Genomic DNA, 27614 nt, shown 5'->3' with positions numbered 1-27614 from the left:
AACTCTATAGTAAAACCGGAAGTAGTAGAAATTCACTACAACTTCCGGTTTCAATATTGAACTGCATTGAAAGTAAAAACTATTTAGAGATAACGAGAAGGGGTTCTTTTCAAATCGACTTTTCGTTCTAAGATTAAGTACCATCTTCTCTCTTAAATCATAAATCAACCACTTCCGGTTTTAACGTTCATCGCTACAGAGCTAAGTCGGTAATAGTGAAAAGTCCTTTTCTACAATCAATTAAGCGTTTCAAGAATATATCCCGTCTTCACTTTAATCTCTCTATTAAACGGAAGGGTTTATTATTGACTATCACTTCCGGTTTCAATATTAATTGAGAAGATATCACATCATACAAACCAAACTTCTTCACGTGGTGTACACATGACGCTGCTACTTGTTCTATTGTATATCATTCACTTTTCCTCCTACCATCATTTAGCTTGCAGAACGTTAACCATTATTAAAAGATCCATTGCGTCTATTATCTTCCCCTTAAATAGAATCTTTGCTACATTAATACCATTTCCCTTCCTCCTTTTTCTTTCACTACAGTTTCCTAACAATTTCTTATTCTTTTTCATTTTCGTTAAGAGTCTTCATCCCGGCGAAATTAAAATACCGCTAATTTTACAGTAATTATGTGATAACTTCAAATAGATAAAAGATAATTGAAATATGGAACAAGAGAGCCCTAGACAATATTATTTTGCGTTAGGTACCGTTATCACAGGTCACCTAGTGGCTTTCCGTTTTCAGCTGTTTAGAAACGCGAAAATAAATGCCGATTTTCAAAATGGCTCGAAATCGAAAGCAGATAAGTGAGTCGTGATAACGGTTGCTCATGTGAAATAATATTGTCTAGGGCGCTCTTGTTCCACATTTCGATAATCTTTTATCTATTTGAAGATATCACATAATTACTGTAAAATTAGCAGTATTTTAATTTCGCCGGGATGAAGACTCTTAATATATATTTCGTTTTCCTTAAGTTTCGTATCATTGTCTGATTAATTTTTTCTTTCCAAACCATTTTCTCTATTATTTTCAATTAGTTAAGGTTAGCTCTCCCCCTCCCGGTTAGTCTAGTGGCTAGCACGTGCGCCTTTGGTGTACGGGGTCCCGGGTTCGATTCCTTGCGGGAGGGCATTTGGAATTTTAATTGTCCTGGATATGTGTGTGTTCGTATCCCTGTCGAATTTAGTAAATGTCAAAGAGGCCTTGTATACGAGGAAACTCGGGTTCTCAAGAAACTGAGGTATGATCGGTTGATCTTAAAAAAAAAAAAAAGATGGCTCAGTGGTAGGACGTTTACCTTTGGTACCTGTGATCCATGGATCGATCCCCGGTCAAGCAAGTTTGTGGTGGGCAACATCGTGTCCGTGGGTTTTCTCGGGCTACTCCCGTTTCCTCCCACATTCTCATTTCACTAATTCTTCCATTATCATTCATTTGCCTTAATCATCGTCTCCCTTAGCCTAACGGACATAATCGTGGGACGTTAAACTGAAAGATTTTCCTTATTTTTTCTATTCTTCTGTATGGTCCATACTCTAACTCTCTTGAAGGCGAAATAATATGGTGGGGAACGTCCTGTACTGTGGCTTTTTATCTTACATGATGGTCGGCCCACCCGTCAAGTACATCAGATTTATACACCTGCCATGGTTGGGGCGGAGCCCACAGTAATAGTAGCCTTTATAACCTTGGTGTTACATAAAAATGTAAATCACCAGAAAGACCAATCTTCTCCACACTCACATTTCGAAAATTTCTAGTTGTTTTATATCGATTTTTTTAAAATATCCATATTCCTGCCTTGCAGAATACAAACTCTTATTGAGTGTTTTTGCCTTCTCTTACTTAGATCCACGAATTTTGTAGTATTTTTTTTTTTTCGTCATCCATATCTTGCTTTTATATCTGGTTCACACTTTAAGGCAGACATAACAAATCCTTCCCTGAACACCCTTTGTACTAGGGAGAAATTAATATTCAAAGTGGTATTCTGGTTCTCCGAAAAGAGACAGGCAGTCTGCCAAGTAGATGAGAGACCAACACCTCAACTATCAGCTGGAACAGAAGCTCCACGTATTTTCCAATGCGATTACGAGAATTAAATATAGTTGCTTTCAAGTGTTAAGCTGTTCGGATATTTTGTGACGAATGAACTGTTCTTGGGCAATGATTCCACAGCAGAACCTTGTGATAATACTTTGATATTCTTAGGCGACCAGCTGTGGATGTTATTGAGAATTCCAAACACCATAACACCTCCGATGGCATTTGGGACTCTGTTCTGTGTGATTCCAGTTGGTGCAACTTTACAGGTCACGAGAGATGTGGATCGAAGGCATCATTCCAGTGCTTCTATTAGTTTGGTCGTTAGCCGCTTCTCGTAGTGTGTTTAATTCGAGTTTCGTACATGTTGGTAAACGCAATTCAGAAGATTTTGAGCGTGAAGGTGGAAGACATCACCACAAACCAAAAGCTCCACGTTACATGCTGGAACTTTTCGAAGAAGGCAACAGACGGTTCAGAGCTGATACTGTCAAGAGTTTGACTCCTATTCAAACAGGTAACAAAAAGTAATCATGCTTTTATTCATTGAAGCAAGTAAGAGCTTTATAGAGGCAGAGAAGAAACTAACCAATAGTAGAAAACTTATCTGTTCTTAACCAAGGTGCTAGAAGTATTTTTATATAGTGACTTTTTCCAAACGGCTACAAAATATATAATTCTAGAAGTGGCGTGCGCAGAAATTTCGTCAATAGAGTTCAAGTACTCATTTTCTTTCAGGACAAGCGGATTTTTGTGCATATAACTTAACATAGCAATTGTTTTTCATTATACTTTGCTAAAAGTTGTGGTTTAAATCCCGAAACTTTTTCCTTTGCATACGCCACTGTTCGATATTATTACGCCATATAAATAGTTATGATAGATGGGACGATTTACTTATCAATTTGCCTGCCTAATTATCATTTCAAAAAACACTTTATCAGTTATCATCCCAGATAATCTCTGAAAAATCACATCCTTCATTTTAGGCGAAATGCGAACTTGCATTTGCCATAATTCTCATTATGCCTGACCATCTTATTAAGAGTCTTCATCCCGGCGAAATTAAAATACCGCTAATTTTACAGTAATTATGTGATATCTTCAAATAGATAAAAGATAATTGAAATATGGAACAAGAGCGCCCTAGACAATATTATTTTGCGTGAGGTACCGTTATCACAAGTCACCTAGTTGCTTTCCGTTTTCAGCTGTTTAGAAACGCGAAAATTAATGCCAATTTTCAAAATGGCTCGAAATGGAAAGCAGATAAGTGAGTCGTGATAACGGTTTCTCATGTAAAATAATATTGTCTAGGGCGCTCTTGTTCCACATTTCGATTATCTTTTATCTATTTGAAGATATCAAATAATTACTGTAAAATTAGCGGTATTTTAATTTCGCCGGGATTAAGACTCTTAAGAAACATGTTGCGGTTCAGTCCTTTCTCTAATTAATTTGACTCATCTAGGGTAAGTCAATCAACACAAAACAACAAACAAATATAAAAGTCAATAAAAAATAAAAACTTTGCCTTATTCTGAATTAAAACGTAAAATCTGATCAGAGTAAGGATAATGTTTAGTCCAAAGTCCCTTTTAAAAATGTGATTCGACGAAATCCCATTAAAATAAAAAAAAATCTGGAACTCTTTCTCTACAGAGCTCTATTCTTTATGTCTGCTGTTCATCATTCATCTCAACAGACACTTATAATTTTCTTCAGTCTGGACTTCACTGATCCGCTCCTTCGTCACAGTTTTACACTTCTTCCTACATAGTCACGAGGAACCTAATTGTAAAGATGTATGAGTGATGCCAGGAGGAAGGATAGAATAAGGAACAATTACACAGGTGTTTCAAAACACAACACCGACAACGTTTGGGAGGTGATTCCTGTCACCAAGATAATATAAAAAGTAGAACAACCTGGGCGCACAAATGCTTCCTTTCGGAGTTATAGTCTACCGAAAACACGAAAAAAATGAACTTGAAAGGTCCATAGCTCCAAAACTATAAGACCTGCAGTAGTCGGGTCAAGACTTCCTTAGGAACTAAAGCCTGTGACAAACATCTTGGCATTTCAGCTAAACGAATAAAACGCAAGCTCTGAGGCTACGTTGCCGAGTGCTAAGGGGTGTGGCTATGACTAAACCGACGAACTACAGCGCCATCAGGTGGCAGAGGATAGACGTGGATGTGTACAAAATAAATGTGGCAATACCGCTGGCCTCTCATTTGCTAGCAGCATTTAAAAGGAGCTTGGAGCGCCGCTTTCAAATGCCAAGATGTTTGTCACGTCGTTTAATATATGTGCGCTATCCAAAAATACATGTTTGAGAATTCTAAGGTACTCACACAACAATTTTTATACGGGGAGTTTGGTTAGGGGCTCATAATTTGTAGAACTCATCAACTACCTCTATACAAATTGTTATAAAAGTTTCGCAGGATTCTGAAACATAGATATTTGGATAGGGCACGTACTAGTTCCTAAGTGAAGTCTTGACCCGACTACAGTAGATTCCATAGTTTTGGACGTATGGGCCTTTAAACTTCATTTTTTTCATGTTTTCGGCAGCCTATAACTCCAAAAGGAAGTATTTGTGCACCCAGGTTGGTCTATACTTTTTATCTTATCTTTGTGTCAGGAATCACCTCCCAAACGTTGTCGGTGTTGTTTTGAAACACCCTGTATAAGAGGCAATCTTCAGGTGGAACCCTTGAGTAAAAAGTTTCAAGAATGGAGACTGAGATAGCTTGGACGTGTAGAACGAAGACGCGAAGATTATGTGGGAAAGAGAATTGGAAAGATGGGAGTGCCAGGTAAAAGGAAAAGAAGAAGAGCCAACATGAGATGAAACAACAAGGTAAAAAATGATTTGAAGAAGAGGAAATAGACAATAGAGGACGGTGAAGGAAAAGAATTAAAGACAGGAATACCGACCTCACATAAACATGGGAAGAGGCGGAGACAAAGAAGAAGAAGATTGGGCAGGTCAATGTCTATCTCTTGCCAAGTTTGGTTAAATTGGATGAGTTCTGTAGTTTCTGTACTCCTGATTGATTTTTTTTTTTTTTTTTTTTTTTTTTTTTTTTTTAGAAAATCAAATTAAGAACCGAAAGAAACAATTTTAACAAATTGGGTTTACCATGGCATAATAGATAAATGACAGTAAAATTTCTCACCATATAAATAGTCTGGTATAAATTAGGTTACGGTGTCGTTGGTGATCAAATAGACATTCGACATTTTACTTAAATAAATAAGAGTAGGTTTTCAAATTAAAATAAGAGTGTCTACTTGCATCTATTAGACATGCTAGAAGGTGAGTAGGCAAGCTACTACAGACAGACCTCATACATGAAAAATATAAGAAAAATAGTTGCCTAATTCCTAATTTCATTGGGGGCCGCAGTGGCTCAGTGGTAGAGCGTTCACCTCTGGTGCATGGGGTCCCTGGTTCGATCTCAGCTCGCGCCAAATGAACTTCCCCCTCGACGCTTACAAAGACGCCATCCGAAAACGCGGTTTACTGGAGAGCCCAGAGGAGCACATAGCTGGTTTCTAGAAAGTCAGCTGTGCTGGTCCAGCTTTTAAAATGAAATTATATGATATCTTTCATTTAAACGTCCCTTTATTTTAAGGGAGACGGTAATTAAAGAAATTGAATAAGGATGGAAGAATTGGTGGAATAAAATGTGGGAGGAAACGGAAGGAACCCCACGAACACGATGTTCTCCACCACAAACTTACTTGGCCAGGAATCCCACGAACTGACTCACCCTGCCTCACTTCAGCTTAAGAAACTGAATTGCTTACCTAATGATTGCCAGAACAATTGAATGTCTAATCCATTGTTATTAATTTTCATAGTAGATGCTTCATAACTTTAATGCAGTATTCGTTGTGAGATAAAAAGCAAACTTGCATGTTGAGTAACTTCCTTTTTTATTCTTTCTCACTTGCTTTCACGTTGAAAAAGCAGGTAAATATTCGTTCTTTGGATCTCCCTGTAACTCACACACACACACACACACACACACGCATATATATATATATATATATATATATATATATATATATATATATATATATATATATATATATATATATATATATATATATATATATATATATATATATATGCTGTCCATAAAGTCTGTTGCCCCACCCCGTGTATCTTCGAATCGACTGAGAATATGAGAAAACACAAAAACACGTCCATTATTATTTTAAGGGGCTTGAATTTTGAGCTATACAAGGTCTAGCTCAGACACACCCATATAGGGGTACATGGGGTCAACTTGAAAATTTAAATGGAAAAGGGGGACACACCCTTAAAATGCAAAAACACGACCCCTCGTATCCCTATCTGGGATGTCTGGGGTGGACCTTTTATAACTCAAAATTCAAGCCCCTTAAAATAATGGTAGACGTGTTTTTGCGTTTTATCATATTTTTAGTCGTTTCGGAGATACACGGCGTGTCAACGGACTTTATGAACACGAAATATGATCCACCGCCATTTTGGATGGGGTCAACATAGGGACTTGAAACTTTCGGAATATATTTCTCTTGTCGAGTTCTTTCCAGCGATATATTACGCGACCCCTTTTGTCATTTAAAATTTTCAAGTTGACCCCACGTAGGTCTGGGATATGCGTGTGTCTGGGATAGGCCTTGTATAGCTCAAAATTCATGCCCCTTAAAATAGTGATGGACGTGTTTTTGCGTTTTCTCATATTCGTAGTCAATTCGTAGTACACAGGGTGGCAACGGACTTTATGGACATCCTACACACACACACACACACACACACACACACACATATATATATATATATATATATATATATATATATATATATATATATATATATATATATATATATATATATATATGTGTGTGTGTGTGTGTGTGTGTGTGTGTGTGTGTGTATGTGTATGTATGTATATGTATATATATTGTATACAAGCTCTACTTCTTAAGATCTAAAAGTATTTACCGTTTCCCTTCCCTCGCGTTTAGTGGAAATACATGTTGAAGCGAAGTAAACTACATCTACCTTCCTTTCCTGTGGACGGTGACATTTCAGGTAAGATTTTTCTCCTACTTTTCACAATTGCTGCAACCCACAACTTGGCTAAACGTTGCGGGTTTGTATACTACACAGATTAAATTGGACGAAACTACAGTAATTCCAAACGCTACGTTTTTGAGCTCCTCCGTGGCTAAGCGGTTAGCATACGCGCCTTTGGCGTGGGAGACCCGGGTTCAATTCCCGGCGGGAGCTCATGTGGTTCGGATTCCACGTTAATCAGTAGGTCCACGTCTCATATAGCCTCGCTGCTGAAAGGGACGCTAAACTAAAATCAACTCAACTCAAACGCTACGTTTATTTTTGCATCCTAGTGGCAGATTATATGAAAGCAGCTTTCGCATGGAATTGAGTTTGCCTACTTTCTTCATTTAAGGCGTAATTCATCTCCTATCAATTTACTACTTGGATTTCAAATGTCCTAACTCCAAAAGATGAAAAGTGAACTACACTAATGCTTTCATTCATTTCTATACGGTAGATGGGTACCTTTTTAATGAATTTATTGGATGAAAATAAATGTGAAAATGACAAGTCATAGTGGTTGGAAATAAGTGGTCGGTGTCAAATATAGAAGTTGGCGGGGAGAAAATAGAACAGGTGACTAGTTTTCGATACCTGGGTAGTATTATTAGTGATGATGTGAAGTGTGAACGTGAAATAAAAGCAAGGATAGGTATAACGAAAGATGCCTTTAGGAAAAAGAAAATACTATTTTATGGGACATTGAATAAGGAGTTGAGAAAAAGACTCATAAAGTGCTTCGTGTGGAGTATTGTGCTATATTGGTCAGAAATATGGACATTACACACACACAAAGAAAAAGACTGAGTTTTCGAAATGTGTGTGTGGAGAAGAATTGAGAGGATTAGCTGTGTCAAGAGGAAAACGAATGAGCGTGTTTTATGGAATGGTGGGGGAGAAAAGAACAATTTTAGATATTATAAAGAAGAGGAAGAGAAACTGGTTGGGACATTGGATAAGAAGGAACTGTATCATGAGGGACGTTCTACAGAGTATTAGAAATGGTGAGGGAGAAAAGAACAATTTTAGATATTATTAAGAAGAGGAAGAGAAACTGGTTGGGACATTGGCTAAGAAGGAACTGTATCATGAGGGACGTTCTACAGAGTATTAGAAATGGTGAGGGAGAAAAGAACAATTTTAGATATTATTAAGAAGAGGAAGAGAAACTGGTTGGGACATTGGATAAGAAGGAACTGTATCATGAGGGACGTTCTACAGAGTATTAGAAATGGTGAGGGAGAAAAGAACAATTTTAGATATTATTAAGAAGAGGAAGAGAAACTGGTTGGGACATTGGCTAAGAAGGAACTGTATCATGAGGGACGTTCTACAGAGTATTAGAAATGGTGAGGGAGAAAAGAACAATTTTAGATATTATTAAGAAGAGGAAGAGAAACTGGTTGGGACATTGGATAAGAAGGAACTGTATCATGAGGGACGTTCTACAGAGTATTAGAAATGGTGAGGGAGAAAAGAACAATTTTAGATATTATTAAGAAGAGGAAGAGAAACTGGTTGGGACATTGGATAAGAAGGAACTGTATCATGAGGGACGTTCTACAGAGTATTAGAAATGGTGAGGGAGAAAAGAACAATTTTAGATATTATTAAGAAGAGGAAGAGAAACTGGTTGGGACATTGGCTAAGAAGGAACTGTATCATGAGGGACGTTCTACAGAGTATTAGAAATGGTGAGGGAGAAAAGAACAATTTTAGATATTATTAAGAAGAGGAAGAGAAACTGGTTGGGACATTGGATAAGAAGGAACTGTATCATGAGGGACGTTCTACAGAGTATTAGAAATGGTGAGAGAGAAAAGAACAATTTTAGATATTATTAAGAAGAGGAAGAGAAACTGGTTGGGACATTGGATAAGAAGGAACTGTATCATGAGGGACGTTCTACAGAGTATTAGAAATGGTGAGGGAGAAAAGAACAATTTTAGATATTATAAAGAAGAGGAAGAGAAACTGGTTGGGACATTGGATAAGAAGGAACTGTATCATGAGGGACGTTCTACAGAGTATTAGAAATGGTGAGGGAGAAAAGAACAATTTTAGATATTATTAAGAAGAGGAAGAGAAACTGGTTGGGACATTGGATAAGAAGGAACTGTATCATGAGGGACGTTCTACAGAGTATTAGAAATGGTGAGGGAGAAAAGAACAATTTTAGATATTATTAAGAAGAGGAAGAGAAACTGGTTGGGACATTGGCTAAGAAGGAACTGTATCATGAGGGACGTTCTACAGAGTATTAGAAATGGTGAGGGAGAAAAGAACAATTTTAGATATTATAAAGAAGAGGAAGAGAAACTGGTTGGGACATTGGATAAGAAGGAACTGTATCATGAGGGACGTTCTACAGAGTATTAGAAATGGTGAGGGAGAAAAGAACAATTTTAGATATTATTAAGAAGAGGAAGAGAAACTGGTTGGGACATTGGATAAGAAGGAACTGTATCATGAGGGACGTTCTACAGAGTATTAGAAATGGTGAGGGAGAAAAGAACAATTTTAGATATTATTAAGAAGAGGAAGAGAAACTGGTTGGGACATTGGATAAGAAGGAACTGTATCATGAGGGACGTTCTACAGAGTATTAGAAATGGTGAGGGAGAAAAGAACAATTTTAGATATTATTAAGAAGAGGAAGAGAAACTGGTTGGGACATTGGATAAGAAGGAACTGTATCATGAGGGACGTTCTACAGAGTATTAGAAATGGTGAGGGAGAAAAGAACAATTTTAGATATTATTAAGAAGAGGAAGAGAAAACTGGTTGGGACATTGGATAAGAAGGAACTGTATCATGAGGGACGTTCTACAGAGTATTAGAAATGGTGAGGGAGAAAAGAACAATTTTAGATATTATTAAGAAGAGGAAGATAAACTGTTTGGGACATTGGCTAAGAAGGAACTGTATCATGAGGGACGTTCTACAGAGTATTAGAAATGGTGGGGGAGAAAAGAACAATTTTAGATATTATTAAGAAGAGGAAGAGAAACTGGTTGGGACATTGGCTAAGAAGGAACTGTATCATGATGGACATGATAGAGCAGTGGTTCTCAAACTTTCCGATAACGCTGACCCCCTGTGGATTCGGAAAGTGATCCGCGGATCCCCTTGCAATGCCATCTAAAATTTCACATGGTATTAAAAACTATACTGATTAGAATTACCACTGACAAGAAAAATATCAACAAAAATATTGCAATAAGTAATTTATTCTAAAGATACATTATTGTTTCCTAGTAAACGAAATTTCAATTGAAAATACAGTAACTTTCAAGACTGAAAAGCAATGTACCTTTTTTTCTTTAAAGGAAATTCACTTGATAAACAATGTTCTCAAATGTGAGGTCACTAATATGAGGAATGAAATTCTTTCTGTTTTCCATAAGTGCACTGAAATCCGGAATTAGTTTTTTACCATCAATCTTAGATACGATTCCACATTAAGATGATTTCGCTTTCAGGCTCTAATGCTGCAAGGAGCAGAAAAGGTCTGTTCACTTAAGCAAGTGGTAGGAAAAGGCATCAAATGCTGCAATGCATTTATAGACAACTCTTCATATTCACAGGGCAGAAATTTAGTAAAGTAAGAAAACATTTAAATTTACAAACATAAGTATAATTTCTAATCGCTTTCTTTTTAGAAACTGAAAAAAAATACTTCTTGCATAATAGCTGTGAGTTCCATTTTATTATAACATATTTCAATTTTTAGGCGTCGCGGATCCCCTGGCTACTTCCCACGGACCCCCAGGGGTCCGCGTACCCCACATTGAGAACTACTGTGCTAGAGGGATGGTGGCTGCAAAGGGAGGGAAGGGATGAAGGAGACTATAATTAATGTATGATATCAAAACAGAAGAATCGTACGTGAAGACCAAAAGATTAACGGAGGACAGTGAAGCATCGAATTTTCTCAGCTGCGGCAAATGGCCTGCTAGTAATGACAGAATACTTATGATGATGATGATTGTTGTAAACAGTAAATTATTAAATAATCAAGTACATAGTTATGGTGTTGGTTGTCAACATAACAGAAATATGAATTGTTCATGATATACTGAACTTCAAATTTCACCCCTGGAAAATTTTAGCTTTTGAGTTAGGCCACTTGGCACCCAAGTGGTCCAAATACTGACTTTAACCATTTTAGAACTTCTTTTGAGAACAAATCGATTCCCAATTCGCTCTCTAGTTTTCGCTTTTCTCGATGGTCTAGTGGATAGCGTGTGTGCCTTTCGTACATGAGATCCCAGGTTCTATTCCCGATGGGAGAACGGCAGTTCGGGTTCCATCTTAAACTGTAGATCCACGTCTCATATAGTCTCGGTGCTGAAGAGAAACACTAAAATTCTAACGAAACAAACAGCACACTTTTCTTGCCACTGGAAAAAAAACAATGATTTATAGGAATTTGTCCCTGGAATGCAGATATAGTATTAAAGTTTCTGAATATTGTGAAAGAATGTGTGATTTATACATTGTACATTTGATCATACTTGCATGGCCGAAAAAAAATATGGTTCATACAAAGGATTTGTTACTGAAAAGTTCAATACTCTATCGGGAGTCCCTCAAGGATCTAATCTAGGTCCTCTGTTGTTTCTTCTTGTTATTAATGGTATTTCTCTGTGTATTAGAACTTCTCAAGTTCTTCTTTTTGCCGACGATCGCAAATTATACTACAAAGTAAGCTCAAAGCATGTGAAACTTCAACAAGCTCTACAGAGAGTTCAAATATGGTGTGCCAAATGCAAAATTGTATCTTTCACTAAGAAAGAAAATCCAATTAACTTTACCTATACAATTAGTGACACTTCTTTGTCTACCCCAAATATTGTCGATGATCTAGGAGTTATATTTAATAGCAAATTAACCTTTGCTCAACACGTTGACGCAATAACGAGTAATACATGTAGAAACCTTGGTTTAATTTGTAGAATAGGACAGGATTTCTAGAAAGAATTAACATTTATAAGGTTATATTTTTCGTATGTGAGGTCAAAATTAGAATACTATTGTACTGTTTGGACACAAAATGGCACTAAATACTCTGATGCAATAGAAAATATACAGTTTATTTTTTTTAAAAATGCTTGTATACAAGAAAACTGGTTTCTATCAAAAGTATGTCTCCTATGAAAACTTAGTAACGAATTTTAGTTTTCAAACATTAGAAAAAAAGAAAGTGTTTTTTATTATTATTATTTGTTGTTCTTACATAAATTATTAAACGGTAAAATTCATTGTCCAGAATGTCTTTCAGAAGTATCATTACGTATCCCAAGAGGTGCAGTAAGACCGGAACAGCAAACACTGGGGCATCCTATTGTAGAAAAGCAACAACCAACATATGCATATTACATTAAATCTTTTCTGTGGAGAATGTGTGCTTCATATAACGAAATGATTAGATTTCATGTAGTAGATGCATTTAGTATGTCAGAAAACAAATTCACAACAATTGTCGGGCAATAACCTCTACATAAATAAACTATGTATATTTGTGTATTTATAATATCTATCTGTGTATTTACAATATCTATCACGTATGTTAGATAATTATGCGCACTGTAATTGGACATTAAGGTTAGTGTAAAGGGACAAGTTTTGCCGATAGATGTCGCTACAGTCTTCGTATCTCTCCCATGTATCTTTTATCTTTCACGAAAATCTACAATTTCTCTTATAAATTTCAACCTACAGACTTCAAATTTTTAGAGAAGCAACTTCATAACCTATTAAAGGGAACAATCCATCCCGATTTTTTTATTTAGAATTTTCTTCACTGTTGAAACAGTTTCATTGTTAAAAGTTTGGGTATCCATTACAACAATCAAGCCATTTCAACAATGAAGAAAATTCTAAATAAAAAAATCGGCACGGATTGTTCTCTTTAATAGGTTATGAAGTTCCTATTCTAAACATTTTAAGTCCCTAGATTGAAATTTATAAGAAAAATTGTAAATTTTCGTGAAAGGTAGAAAATACATGGAAGAGACACGAAGACTATAGTGCCATCTATCGGCAAAACTTGTACCTTTAAACCAACCTTAAGCCTGTTGTGATGTCCTTATGAAATAAATTTCTGTTGTATATTACTGGCAGCATATATAGTAACGGTTATATTTAAAACTCCTTGTTGAAATCATTCAGTTGTCTATCTGGACTAAGATGTTCTCAATTTCCTTCAGTTCCATCAGACAAAAATTGGAATCTGATCTTTGAATATAGGAATTGGACGCTTTAAATACCTTCTCATGAATACTTCTTAATTGTATCTCGCGGAGATAGGAATCCAAAGTAGAAACTTGATCCAGTTGGCGAAGGGTAGAAGTCAATAGAGAGCTTTTGTGAACTCGGATTGAACCTTCGAGTTCCATAGGCCATAGATTTAGATAGTTTAATTATATGTTTCCAACTGTGCACGTATGTTAGTAAGGAAGTCATATCGAAGGGAGAGACATTGAGATCAACCCTTTTAGCTATTCCCATCCCAAAACTCTGAAATATACATTACATAAAATAGCTTCTTAAGACATTTCTAGTCTTTTTAATATATGCCCTAGATTTTTAGACAAACTTTCACTATGATTTAGTACTCGCATATTACTTATAAGTAATAAAATTTTTAATATAGTTGTTCCTTCATAGCTGAAATCAAGCAAAATTTAATACAGCTTCTACCTAGGCACTGTTAAAATATCCACGCTACGCCACTGGAATTTCGAAATAAATTTGTAAGATGTTAAAAGCAGAAAATCTTGTGGGCATGCTACATACTTCATCAGGACGAGAGACTTAACTATATAATATAAATTTATTGTAGTGACAGTGGCGCCACACAGCGGAGACTCTCCAAACGATCGCCGCTATATGTTGGAGTTCCAGCTGCCACGAGAGTCGTCCGCAGAGCGTCTGCAATCAGCGCAGCTACGGATTCTGGCTCTCATCCAACCGGACAAAGTATCTCCAGCGGGTGAGTGGAACGCTTGTCACGAAACAATATGATTTTTTAATAAAGTTTTTTTTTTTTTCGTCGATCTTCACTATTTGTGTATATATATAGATGAGTGTGTATTGGTTTGACTTTTTCATGAGCATTGTGTTACGTTTTAATAACGTCATAAGCGAGTGGACTAGAGCTTAGCGGTTTTCTTCAGAGAATTTTCCAATAAGAGGCTGTTGTAGGGTATTTTTAGCAGTTTACCTTATTACACTATATTCATCCATCAGTCTTAGAGATTTGCAGTTACTGCGAAATTTTAAGAGAATGTTTCAGTTACAGCGCAACACTATTTTTCTTTATTTTATTTCTTTTTCCTTCTGGAAACTCAATGATAGAGGGCTTACTTTTGGCGCGAGGGTTCCCTGGTTCGATCCCGGCCAGTGCCGGATTCTCGTATAAGCTAAACAAACTATAGCTTAGGGCCCCACTCACTTAGAGGCCAAAAAAACTGATTGTAATATAATTTCCAAATAACAAGAAAAAGCAAATAAGATAAAATGCACATACAACAATGGTGTTTTTTATTGTTATGTATTAGGCTTTTATGAAGCAAGTAATAGGGCTCTATTTCTCAGCCCCACTTGTAATGAGGCCTCTGTTATCCAGCCCCCTTATAATGGAGCCCCCGTTTCCCAGTCCTGCTACTAATGGACTCTTGTTCCCATTTAGACATCCATTAGGTCCGTAAGTTAGCATATAGCATATATTCAAACCTAAAAAACGGCGACATTTTGTTGCTGAAAAAGAACGCTGGACGTATATAGGGCTCCTAAATCTTGAAGTATAAAGGGCTTCTTTCAATAGTTTAGGGCCTATGAAACCTAAATCCGGCACTGATGCGGCCAAATAAGTTTGTGGTGGACAACATCCTGTCTGTGAATTTTCTTAGGGTAGTCCAGTTTTCTCACACATACCCATTCCACCAATTCTTCCATTATCATTTACTTGCTTTAATCATTGTCTCCCTTAGCCTAAAGGCCATAACAGTGAGACATTAAACTAAAATATTTGATTTTTTTCTTTTTCTTCATTTGCCAAAACATAGGCTAGTAATTAGGATTTCGTGGGGTTGCTCATCCAATAGAAGCACATGCATTTTCGGACACAAGGCATTACACCGCGGTGGCTCAGTGGTAGAGAATTAATTTATGATGCATGGGGTCCCTGGTTCGATCCCTGCTCGCGCCAAGTGGTTTTCTCTAGGTTTTCTCGTTTCCTCTCACTTTCTTCATTCTATTCATTTCTCATCATCACCGTCTCCTTTAGCCTAACCGGCATAATTGTGGGACGTAAAACTTAAAGATTTCATTACAAGGCATTCAAGACACGTGACAGCTTCAACTCTTGTCTTAAAAAGCAATCCTATCAATACTTAGCACTTTTCTTCTCAATCTGGATGGCCTGGGTCTGGGTTCTGTGTCCGACCGCCATCCTGATACATTTCCAAAGTTTTTCCTTCGATGTAACCAGATGAATGTAGGGATGGTGCCTTTAAGAGTAGGCTCTGACCGGATTACTTCCACTTCCTTCTTCCTTGTTAAGAACCAGGCCCGTATCAGGGGGTCTAGGGAGTCGGGCCCCCGTAAATTTTTGCTGCCCCCCTAAAATTTTCACGGTAGGTTTGCAAATGAACTATAACATGGTGATTAACTATATTATTGGATTGGGCTCCCCTAACTTCAGCCGCCTCCCTACATTTTTGGGCTTGATACCGGCCTGTTAAGAACTACAATATAAATTGGAGCTCCCTCGTGGCTATATGAATAACATAAGCACCTTTCGCGCGGAAGCCCTGAATTCGATTTCCAGTGGAAGCTTATGTGGTTCGGATTCCACGTTAAGCTGTAGGCCCACGTCTCATATAGCATCGATGTTCAAAGAGGAGCTAAATTCGAATGCTAACAAAGGAGGCTGTATAATGTAGTCACAAACAACGGGAGCTTATGTGGTTCGGATTCCACGTTAATCAGTAGATCCCGTCTCATATAGCCTCGCTGCTGAAAGAGGCGTTAAACTCAAAATAAAATAAATGTAGTCACAAAGTTACATGCCCTCCCAATTAATAAGAAGATTTTTTTAAAAATAATAATTATGAACATTTATTCCTCTATACGAATGAGGAACGACCGAACAAAATTTTTAGTTATCAACGAACTTTAAAAGTTCGTTACTTAATTCTCTATGTCTGTGTGTGTATCTGTCTGTCTGTTATTTGCAAACTTTTCAATTTTGAGGCCTCCATTCGATAAAGCATCAAAAACTATCTAAAAGAAGTGATGGATCCGTCACTCTTACCGTTCCCAAGATATTGGCCAAAAAAAAAAAAAAAAAAGTTCGGATTTCGGGAGATTTATGGAGCCATATTTGGGGAACTTTAAGTCATAGAGACATCATATTGGTGTTGATCAAATCCAATATTGATTCAATACCAATACCAGTTACATTGATTCAATAATTATTGCGTCATTAGTTATTGATTCAATAATTATTGCGTCATTAGTTATTTATTCAATAATTATTGAGTCATTAGTTATTGATTCAATAATTATTGCGTCATTAGTTATTGATTTCATTAATTATTGAGTCATTAGTTATTGATTTCATTAATTATTGCGTCATTAGTTATTGATCCAATAATTATTGCGTCATTAGTTATTGATTTCATTAATTATTGCGTCATTAGTTATTGATTCAATAATTATTGCGTCATTAGTTATTGATTTCATTAATTATTGCGTCATTAGTTATTGATTTCAGCGACTGCGAAAACTATGGATTTGACACTAATATCGATTATTTTGCATTACTTTTATATGTCTCGGTATCTCAACCCCCCCCCCCCCCGGTGACCCCGACACGGAGCCGAATAGCGTGAATTTGGAAGTTAATGCGATCGGAGTTTCAGCATTGATTTCAGCATTGATTCAGTGAAAACTATGAATTCGATACTAATATCGGTCATTTTCTACTATTTTTACATGTCCCGGTAAACGCCTCCCTGAGACCTCCTGGTTTGAATTTTGACAAAAACGTTTAACTCTGGTCTGGAGCCTGGACCAAGGTATTCGTGACTAAAATTTGGTAACTCTCGGTCAATTTGTCTGGTTCCCAAGCCGGTTCCGGTAAACGCCCTTCTCCTGAGACTCCCTGGTTCGAAATATGAAAAAAGGGCTTCATCTTGATCTGGGGCCCGGGCCAAGGTACCGCTGACCAAAATTTGGTAACTCTCCGTCCACTCGTCTGGTCCCCAGGCCGCACACAGACAGACAAACAAACACAGAAACAAACTCTTTTTATTTTATTTATAGGTATTAGATTGAGAGTTTTATGGTCCTGATTTGATATGAACAACAATGTATTTCCGAAAATCAGGATTTGTCGAACGGATTCTATGTAAATTTGTTGATTAAGGGTGCATGTGTCCGAACTGCCAGACCGCACTTTCCGTACTCATCCTATGGTGATGGCATTGTCCACAAATTGATTTAAACATATGTGGAAAGACATAAGGCGGGATTCCATAAACTGTGAACTCAAAATCCTCTATTAGCAATTTTTGTCATTCGTGTGATTTGCAAGTTTTTTCTGTTTTATGATAATAGTGTACTTTATAGTAGAGCCGCAGACTGAATGATGGATCGTGCTTTTTTTTTTTTTTTTTGTATGTTATTTACTTTCTTCCATTATTACCAAATAATACGACCTGTTCATGTGGGGTGAAATTGTTAGATATACTGCAATAGAGATTTATCGCTCATCTGACTAGTTGAGTATACTAAACTGTCTGTTTCGAACAAAATACTGACATTCTCAGATAAATACAACTTTCTTAAGTTGGTCGTATAATAATTTTCTTCTTAATACAGTAGACTCCCGAGTATCCGGCTCGTGACTATCGGGCCTAGTTTTCTCTTACCGTAATTAAATGAGGAAGGCAAGACGTTGACTTAGCAACATTGACAAGGCGTCTGCTACGATCCTCCTACGTGTCGTCAGTGTTCGTAGTTTGAGGGAAATTTCCCTAATTTAGGGAAATTTCGTAGGTAAATTTAGCGAAAAGAGTAAAAGGTAATTTTTTCGATAAAACGTGAAAATCCAGGAAATTTTCGAGCTTAAATATAAATCCTTAATTTTTATTTATTCGTTAGAAATAAAAAACAATACACTAACGATAGTGTGTTCAAAGTAGCATAATTTGCATCAGTTGGCTGGGTGTATTTGTGTGTATTTCTTGTAAAACAGAAATGAAGGAAAAAGTAAAAAAAAAAAAAATAGAAGCAAAAAGCAAGTGAACAAAACAAATGTTATTGGCACTTCTTTTAATATAGCTAAATTATTCTAATCATATCTCTTTTGTCATAGGAATTGAACTCTTCACAAGCTAGGGAAAATTTGATCAGAAAAAGGGAAAATTTTTGTGACAGTCGAGGGAAATTTTCTTACGAAAGACGGAAATCTACGAACACTGCGTGTCGTGGGCAAAATACCAGTTGTGACAGAAAAAGAACAGCGTTTTACTCCTTGTTCATTGTTTCATTAGTGTGTGACAGATCTCAATACAGTACGCTACGCTTGCTGCTGTTCCTGATAATAACTGTGCAGTACGTACAGTACTGAGTTCGTAAATTGTTCTTAGGGTATCCTTAATATTTTTAAAGTGTACTACAATGAACTTCGGCTTTTTTGTTATCCGGCCGTGGCGGATACTCGAGAGTCTACTGTACGGTTTGTAATAATGAGAAACAATTATAATAACGATAGTAATAATAATTCATGTTATGTATGAAAGAAAAATGACACCAATATATTTTAATTAGTTGTGGATAAATTGTAGTTTCATTATTTTTTTTTAATTTGTTGTACTTTGGAAATTTTATTTTAAAATATTTAAGTAACAGGTATTTAAAAATAACTTCAAAAATCAGGATAATTTTAATCTATACAAGGTTCCCTGATTGGTAAGCACGAATTCGCTAATTTTCCAGGTTTTCCAGGTCTCGATTTATAAATTTCCACGTTCCAACAAAGAGTAGACTGGATTCCTTATCTACTATGTTTATTTATTTATTTATTTGCCTGTTTTGCATACAAGTGAGAGTATTCTCAAGTACGCATACAGTTGTCAAAATTACAAAATTACAAAATATGCATGTACAGTCAGCGACAGAAATTCTTTTCGTTTGGTAACATTAATTTTGAGAATAATGGTGGTATGGCTGGACTATACACAAAATTACATTCTTTTTAATTTAGTGAAAACTGTACTCAAATTGTGCTTTCATTCTAAAGTTATTACATCAAACGGAAAGAAATGTTATCGCTGACTGTACATGTATATATATATATATATATATATATATATATATATATAATGTGTGTGTGTAGAGAAATTTTCAAAACAAACTAATTTATTTTATAAAATATCCCTACCAAATAGCAGGGCAAAGCATAAAGAGAAATGGGCTCTGAGATTTAAAAATCCGTACTTAAAATTCCCCGACATTTCGAGACTTTTTCAGCTTTATATAAAATTCTTTGAGTTTTACAGGACTTTTCGCGAGTAAGTTTAATTCCCTGACTTTCCTAGGTCGGTAGAAATGCTGCTATAGTGCTTTCATGATGCTATGCCTCAAAGGAGAGATTTGAAATTTCAGTGATACCAACTTGGAAAGCAAGTTTTCCCTTAGAGCAGATCCCTTTCCTTAAATTTCATTAGTCCCTTTATATTAAAAAAAAAAAAAAAAATCAAGGCAAGATTTTACATTAGTCGATCCACTCAATGAGTTGTCTCATTAGGAACTCATTGGTTTTACTATTACAACTCAAAGTAAACATAATAACTTAACCTTACATTATTAAATATTTATTAACGCCATCTAGTATGAATGTAAACTTAATTGTATTATCGAAAATGGTCATTATCACGAATAAGTTGAGTATAAGTCCTGCTTTAAAAAGGATATTTTTTAAAAAAAGACCCCAGAGTTACGAGGTTAATTTGGAAAGTTGGAAACGAGAGGTCAGTTAAGTGATTACTGGATTCTATATATCACGTAACCTCAGAATATAGGGTTGAAAAAGAATTTTCTATGGAAAATGCAAATAGAAATTTGTCAGTAATACCTTCAAAAATGTTATTCCATTTAAGGGCACGGTGGTTCAGTGGTAGAGCGCTTACCTCTGCTGCGTAGGGCTCCTGGTTCGATTTCCGAACAATTAAGTTTGTGGTGGACAACATCGTGTCAGCGGGTTTTGTTGGGGTACTCCCATTTCTTCCCACTTTCTCATTCTTGACCAATTCTTCCATCATCATTCACTTGCTTTAATTATCTGTCTTCCTTAACCTAAAGAGCATAATCGTGGGACGTTAAACTAAAAGGTTTCATTTTTTCTATTTGAGGATCTTTCCTCACCTCATTTAACGAGAAAATACCCCCGTTAACAGTACTGGTAAGATGATCAGAAATTCAAGACAACTCAACTTTAAGTTATTTTCAAATCTCTCTTTCTAGAAAGATTTTTTTTTTCTTGGTTAAACACAATAATAGACCCTTTAACTTTCTGAGAATGGCTTTGTACTTTAAGGGCCTACTTAACGTTACAATGTTCTATATTAATTAACGATTATATTGTAGAAAGCAATTTAATTTTGTTTAGTTAACCTAATTTCTGCATGTCTTTTTCACAGGTGTTGCAAGGATGATTCATGTGTTTTTACTGGATGATTATGGCTCTATTGAAGAAGTCGATAGCCTTCACGTTTACGAAAAATCTAACATTTGGGTAACATTCAATGTGACAACAGCTGTTCTGTTTTGGATTCATGAACGAATCAGTGTTCCAAGATTAGTAATTCATGTCAGCTCTACGTATGCAACTGTTGGAGATTCAGGAACATTCGAGCTTCTCATGCCAGCCTCAAATATGGACTCAGAAGAGCCTTTGCTCTTGCTGTATTACTCAACGGAAGACGTAGTTACGTTGTTTAATCAACAGATGTCGCTACAACATGCGATGTCACTGACTCGTTCACGAATGAATAACCGCACGTCACTGACGCGTCATGAACGAAGTGTTGATATAGAAGACTATGAGGAAGAAACTAATTTTATTTGGGACAATGAAGGACAGGTGTCAGCACGAGCAAAGGATGCAACAATGGCAGGAAATTTGTCTCCCTCCCGGTTGAGAAGGATACGTAATACTTGTCGACGCAGACCCTTGTATGTAGATTTTGCTGATATTAACTACGACACTTGGATTATTGCACCAAGAGGGTATGAGGTAAGACTAACAGCATATTTTATTTAAACCATTCCGTAGTCAAAAATAAGTTAAATGAACATTAACTAAAAAGTTAAAATGAGAATTCAAAACTCATGTACTCTCCTATTCTTATGTAACTCGTCTCAATCATCGTCACGAACGTAAGCAATCAGATCTGAAATGAATGATTAATTTTGGAAGCTGATGTCAAATGAATGTTAACTAGAAGATGCTTTTTGATTGTGAAGTTGAGAAAACAGGAATTTTCTATATTTTAGCGACTGTAAAATAGTATGAGTTTGAATTGTGGGTTATACAAATAAACTAAATTCCTTGACTTTTACAGGTCGGTACGAATCCTGCTACAGTGCTTGTCAGTATTGCCACTGTCCTAGTTGAGGATTGGGCTGGAAATGGTACCAAATTGAAACAAAAAGGGCTGACTTCATTATTTTATACCAATGTAATACATGGCTCTATAACACGAAACTAAAATATGTAAAGTTCTAGAACACCCATCTCCCTCTTCCAAGAGTCCAAATCAAGAAAGTGTTATTTTTAAAAATTACTTTTTTAGAAACATCCAAATAGGAGAACCCCGAACAACGGATATAGATGAAATTTTTTTCTCACATGTAGCAAGTATAACACAGGCCACAAATTAAAAGGGAAAACAGTTATCATCTTTGGTATGTATTGTAAAGAAACCAAACGTGTCTATTTCAAAGTGACCGATAAACCAAAACGGTATTAGGGCCATATATGAAAACATATATAAAACGAGGAACAAATCAATCATTTCCGAGTTCGTGTGTAAATAGTACGTTATAATAAAATATTAAAATATAAATTATTGCACCTTATTCTCGCTTATTTCACGACCAAAGGAGGATAATAGACTGTAAGAAGAATATTGGTAAGTAAACTAACATTTGTAAAAGATGTAAAACCGGTCCAGGATCCTAGAAATTTCCCTGAAAGACGTCACAACACATTATTGATAACACACAGTATGAGTAACCTGAGATGTAGGAAAAGTCTTACTGAGACTTTTGAAAATGTGACAAGTATTTGTTAAATGGTGCTTTTCACAAAAGGGATTGAAAATGCCAGCGTGGTACCAACGGTCCGATGAATGACAAAATGGGCTGAATTTGGTACACTTGTACCAAATGTGGCAACACTGGTGCTTACGTCACGTCTCGTCTGGATGGAGAGATTGAGAATATTCAATGATGCTAACTTGGAAAGCAAGTTTTTCCCTAGAGCATATCTCAAAATCCCCTTAAAGTTCATTAATACCTCTCTCTCTTAAAAAAAAAAAAAAAAAAAAAGCAACATTTTACATTAGTTAATCCACTCAATGAGATGACTCTTTAAAAACTCAATGGTTTTATTACTACAACACGAACTAAACCTAACGTAATAACTTAACCTTACACTAGTAAATATTTATTTACGTCATCTAATATGAATGTAAATGCAATTATATTAAATATTATACAAAATGGTCATTATAACGAATGAATTACTTAAAGTAAGATTCCTTAACTATTTCAGCAATAAGTCCAGTTTAGAAACGAGATTATTATTTTTTTTTTTTTTTGTTTATTTATTTACTTATTTTTAAAGGACCTGAGAGTTACAACGAAATTAATTTGGAAAGTTGGAAACGAGAGATCAGTTAAATAAATGATTACTGGATTTAACAAGGCACGTAACTTCTGGATATGGGGTTGAAAAAGAATTTGATATGGAAAATTCAAATAGAAATTGCCTAGAAATATCCTAAAAAATTGTATTTTATTTGATCAACTTTATCCTATTTTATTCTTCCACTAGACCAAAATCTATAAGTTGATTTTCGCATCATTTGAAATCAAACAAAATCCATAACATTTGATGACTAAAATAGAAAATAAATAGGTAATAACCAGGATAATTATTAAATAACTACTAAAAGTATAAAATGGAATGAAGCAACAACCGTGAAAACCCACGTATTATCCGCCTGGGATCGAACTCTACGACTGTCGTATCAGCTGAACATAAGGTTGGTGTTACAGGCGGAATAATAGGGTTCAAAACTTCCTTAACTTACTATTGCAATTGCACACGGTGTTTCTAATCAAATGGATATATACGGGGTGTTCCAAAACAACACCATAACGTTTGGGAGGTGATTCCTGACACCAAGATAAGACAAAAAATATAGACCAACCTGGGTGCAGAAGTCCCGTCATTTTGGAGTTATAGACTGCCGAAAACATGAAAAAATGAACTTACTATGGGACCTACCAATACTATGGGACCTACTGTAGTCGGGTCAAGACTTCACTGAGGAACTGGTAGGTGCGCTATCCAAAAAGGCATGTTTCAGAATCCTGCGGTACTCAGGCAACAATTTTTATAGAGACAGTTTGGCTACGGGGATCTAATTTGAAGTACTCATCAACTATCTCTATAAAAATTGTTGTGGAAGTACCGTAGTATCCTGAAACACAGATATTTGAATAGGGTACCCACTAGTTTCTAAGTAAAGTCGTGACCCGACTACGGTAGACCCCATAGTATTGTAGCTATGGACATTTAAAGTTGATTTTTTCATGTTTTCGGCAGCCTATAACTCCGAAATGACGGATTTTTGCAGGTTGATCTCTACTTTTTGTCTTATCATGGTGCTCCCAAATGTTGTCGGTGTTGCTTTGATTCACTGACTCACCCTATATATATTGACGGACTCTGTTGAAATTTAAAAAAAGCTTTTGTCTCTGAGGTCTGCCAAACATTATTATTGAATCATCAAAATACAAACCTTATATTCATGAATTATAATATATTTGTAATCTTTTGGCAGGCGTTCCAGTGCAGTGGAAAGTGTTTCTTCCCTGTGGGTGATCATCTGTCGCCTACAAAGCATGCCATCATCCAGACTTTGTTGCACACTGTTTCACCGAAGAAAGCTCCCAGAGCGTGTTGTGTACCAACGAAGCTAGATCCCATATCCGTTCTCTATCTGGACGACAACGGAGTTCTCACGTACAAGTTGAACTTTGCGGACATGGTAGTGGCAGAATGCGGTTGCAGATGATGTACTGTAGTACTTTTGCGTTATAAGTTCTATGTATTTGAAAATCAATATACAACATACTTTTATTGTTTTCTTCTAGATTGTATTTTAAAAACAAGTGTACTGCGAGATTTAGCGATTCTGTAGATTATTATCAAACAGAACTTGAAGAAAAAGAAAACAATTTCATGAGTAGTATTGTTGAGTCTTTTTCTGTTCAAGAAGTATTTGTAATGCTTTATTGGGTTTTGTTGACTCTTTTTCTGTTCAAAAAATATTTCTAATGCTTTATTGGGTTTTATTGACTCTTTTTCTGTTCAAGAAGTATTTGTAATGCTTTATTGGGTTTTATTGACCCTTTTTCTGTTCACGAAGTATTTCTAATGCTTTATTGGGTTTGTTAACTCCTTTTCTGTTCACGAAGTATTTGTAATGCTTTATTGGGTTTTATTGACTCTCTTTCTATTCAAGAAGTATTTCTAATGCTTTATTGGGTTTTATTGACTCTTTCTGTTCAACAAGTATTTCTAATGTTTTATTGGGTTTTATTGACTCTCTTTCTGTTCACGAAGTATTTCTAATGCTTTATTGGGTTTTATTGACTCTCTTTCTGTTCAACAAGTATTTCTAATGCTTTATTGGGTTTTATTGACTCTCCTGTTCAAGAATTATTTGTAGTGCTTTATTGTGTTTTATTGACTCTTTTTCTGTTCAAAAAATATTTCTAATGCTTTATTGGGTTCTATTGATTCTTTTTCTCTTCAAGAAATATTTCTAATGCTTTATTGGGTTTTGTTGATTCTTTTTCTGTTCAAGAAGTATTTCTAATGCTTTATTGGGTTCTATTGATTCTTTTTCTGTTCAAGAAATATTTCTAATGCTTTATTGGGTTTTGTTGATTCTTTTTCTGTTCAAGAAGTATTTGTATTGCTTTATTGGGTTTTATTGATTCTTTTTCTGTTCAACAAGTATTTCTAATGCTTTATTGGGTTTTATTGACTCTCCTGTTCAACAAGTATTTCTAATGCTTTATTGGTTGATCTGAAATACTTTCTTGAGATTGATCTTGTAATTTATTCTGCTTCGTCAAGTGGTTTTCCACGGCTCGTGTTATACTGTGATGACTTCTTTCAAATACGCATTTATATAAATTACTTCGGAGGAACTACAACAATGGGAAAGTAAGTTGAAAAAGCGAGAAAATCTAATTTTAAGTTTCCCAATTGCATTCGACTTCTTTATCCCTAACTTCTTTTATAAATATGATGAAAGGAAAACTAAATCTGGAATAAACCCGTTCGTATAAGAAAAAGACTGATTGACGCACCTTTTAACAAATTGGAACCAAACTATCAAGATTTGTAATGTTACGAATTCCTCAATAATAATAAAATATTATTGTTATTAGTAATGTTACATCTAATATGTTCTTATTCATTTCTTGGAAAATCCAGAGACACTAACTTTAGTGAATAATCAAAAAGCATAATTGAACTTGTTTGAACTTGATAACCAATCTTGGTTGAGAGAAAATCCCAAGGATCCTTGTTTTGTTACACCTGCCTGATGATGATCTATAGACAACTAAAAAGTTGTTTTATGCGTATTCAAGAAAACAATGTAAGTATCTTATGTGTTGATTTTCATATATATTGTTGTATGTATGTATGTACTGTACTGTACTATGTTCTAGTAAATGTAAATATATATATATTTGAAGATTGATTTTCACGTGAAAATATGTATAGTTTTATGAATATGTTTTTAATTATTTTCACTTTAAAGTTCTTATAAGGCAGCTAACAACCATACTAGCAATCAATTTGTCCAACATGTATTTTAATGAAATAATAAGACTTGCGAAATAGAAATCGTTTCTATTGGTAAACACAGCTTTTCAAAAAAATGAACTTTAATAACTTTAATACAGGAGTAATTTTATGCAATTTTATATGATATTATGAATCATTTAGCAAATGAAGGAAGAGACACTATTTAAATTTCATAAAGATTTGTATTACTAGTAAAATATTTCCTCCAGTGTTTTAAAATAAGGTATTACACAATAAAAGAAAAGACGTTACCAAATAGGGACTCTATATTCGCTCTTGTAGTAATTCTTTTTTTAAAAATAATTTATTTATTTTCAAGGATCAAATAAAAGAGAAAAGGGTTCTAGGAATGACGATTACATTTAAAAAATATAGAAACGTAGAAATTTTAGAAATTAACAAATTTAATCTAGTCCAGCCTTTTCCAACCTTTTCCACACTGCGGCCCCCTTCAGAGTCTACAATACATGTGAAGGATCCCTTGAAAAATACACTGTTAGTATTTATATTTCTGAACCATATTAGTATATATATATATATATATATATATATATCGGAGTGTGGGTTTTTTCTTTGCAATGATATCATCCCGTTAGAGTGATATGATGCCTACTACGTAATTGTGTGGTCCTTTGTTTTAAGTCTGGAGCCGGATACCTTAACGAAAATGTTGGAAATATATAAATAAATCCAGTACCTAAAAAAACCTAAACCACAATTGCCTACTCATCAGGTATAGAAAAAAAGTATATTTCTAGAAAAAATAAAATGTATTAACTTCAACAAGTTAACATGATAAGTATAGGCAACTTTCTGTAGATCGAAGATCACTTCTCACGAAAATTGACTCGTCATTAAAATAATTCGATTATTTAACTTAAAATCACTACTACCTGTTCCTTTCTCAGATTGGTTTTCGGACCCCCTGAGATCGTTTTGCGGACCCTAGGTTGGGAGAGGCTAATCTAATCAAAAAATTTGCCGAACTTGTAATTATTATTACAACAAACAAGTTCTTAACAATACAGAATTAACTTACTTTGACCAAAATCTCAGTTAAATAAATTTAGTTATAGATCAAACCAATATATAATTCTACGTACACATTTCTGTAATTCCTGAATTTTCATAACTCCACGCTTTCGATTCTCCCCTGGAGTCTTGGTCACGGAGATTAGAAACAGAAAAATAAAAGAATAGAAACATACGGACTTACCAAGGAATGAGCTGTGT

General features: G+C 35.4%; 1 protein-coding gene across 1 annotated transcript; it reads left to right on the top strand.

Annotated features, from left to right (window-relative positions):
- The first annotated feature begins 2280 nt into the window (after nt 1-2280).
- LOC145684968 (bone morphogenetic protein 10-like) lies at nt 2281-26821 on the top strand. The gene is made up of 4 exons (XM_081757316.1): nt 2281-2578; nt 14034-14183; nt 20902-21497; nt 24337-26821. The coding sequence occupies exons 1-4, from the start codon at nt 2341-2343 to the stop codon at nt 24568-24570; spliced, it is 1218 nt and encodes a 405-aa protein (XP_081613442.1). The 5' UTR covers nt 2281-2340; the 3' UTR covers nt 24571-26821.
- The last annotated feature ends 793 nt before the right edge of the window (nt 26822-27614 follow it).

Source organism: Thermobia domestica, chromosome 5, assembly GCF_964235325.1.
Source record: "Thermobia domestica chromosome 5, izTheDome1.hap1.1, whole genome shotgun sequence".
Classification (NCBI taxonomy): domain Eukaryota; kingdom Metazoa; phylum Arthropoda; class Insecta; order Zygentoma; family Lepismatidae; genus Thermobia; species Thermobia domestica.
This window is presented reverse-complemented; position numbering and strand designations above follow the sequence as displayed.

Excerpts from the sequence above, each read along its gene's own strand:
- LOC145684968 (XM_081757316.1), top strand. The coding sequence starts at position 2,341 with ATGTGGATCGAAGGCATCATTCCAGTGCTTCTATTAGTTTGGTCGTTA. Across the intron at positions 2,579-14,033 it reads TTTGACTCCTATTCAAACAG|TGACAGTGGCGCCACACAGC; the intron begins GTAACAAAAAGT and ends AATTTATTGTAG. Across the intron at positions 14,184-20,901 it reads GGACAAAGTATCTCCAGCGG|GTGTTGCAAGGATGATTCAT; the intron begins GTGAGTGGAACG and ends TCTTTTTCACAG.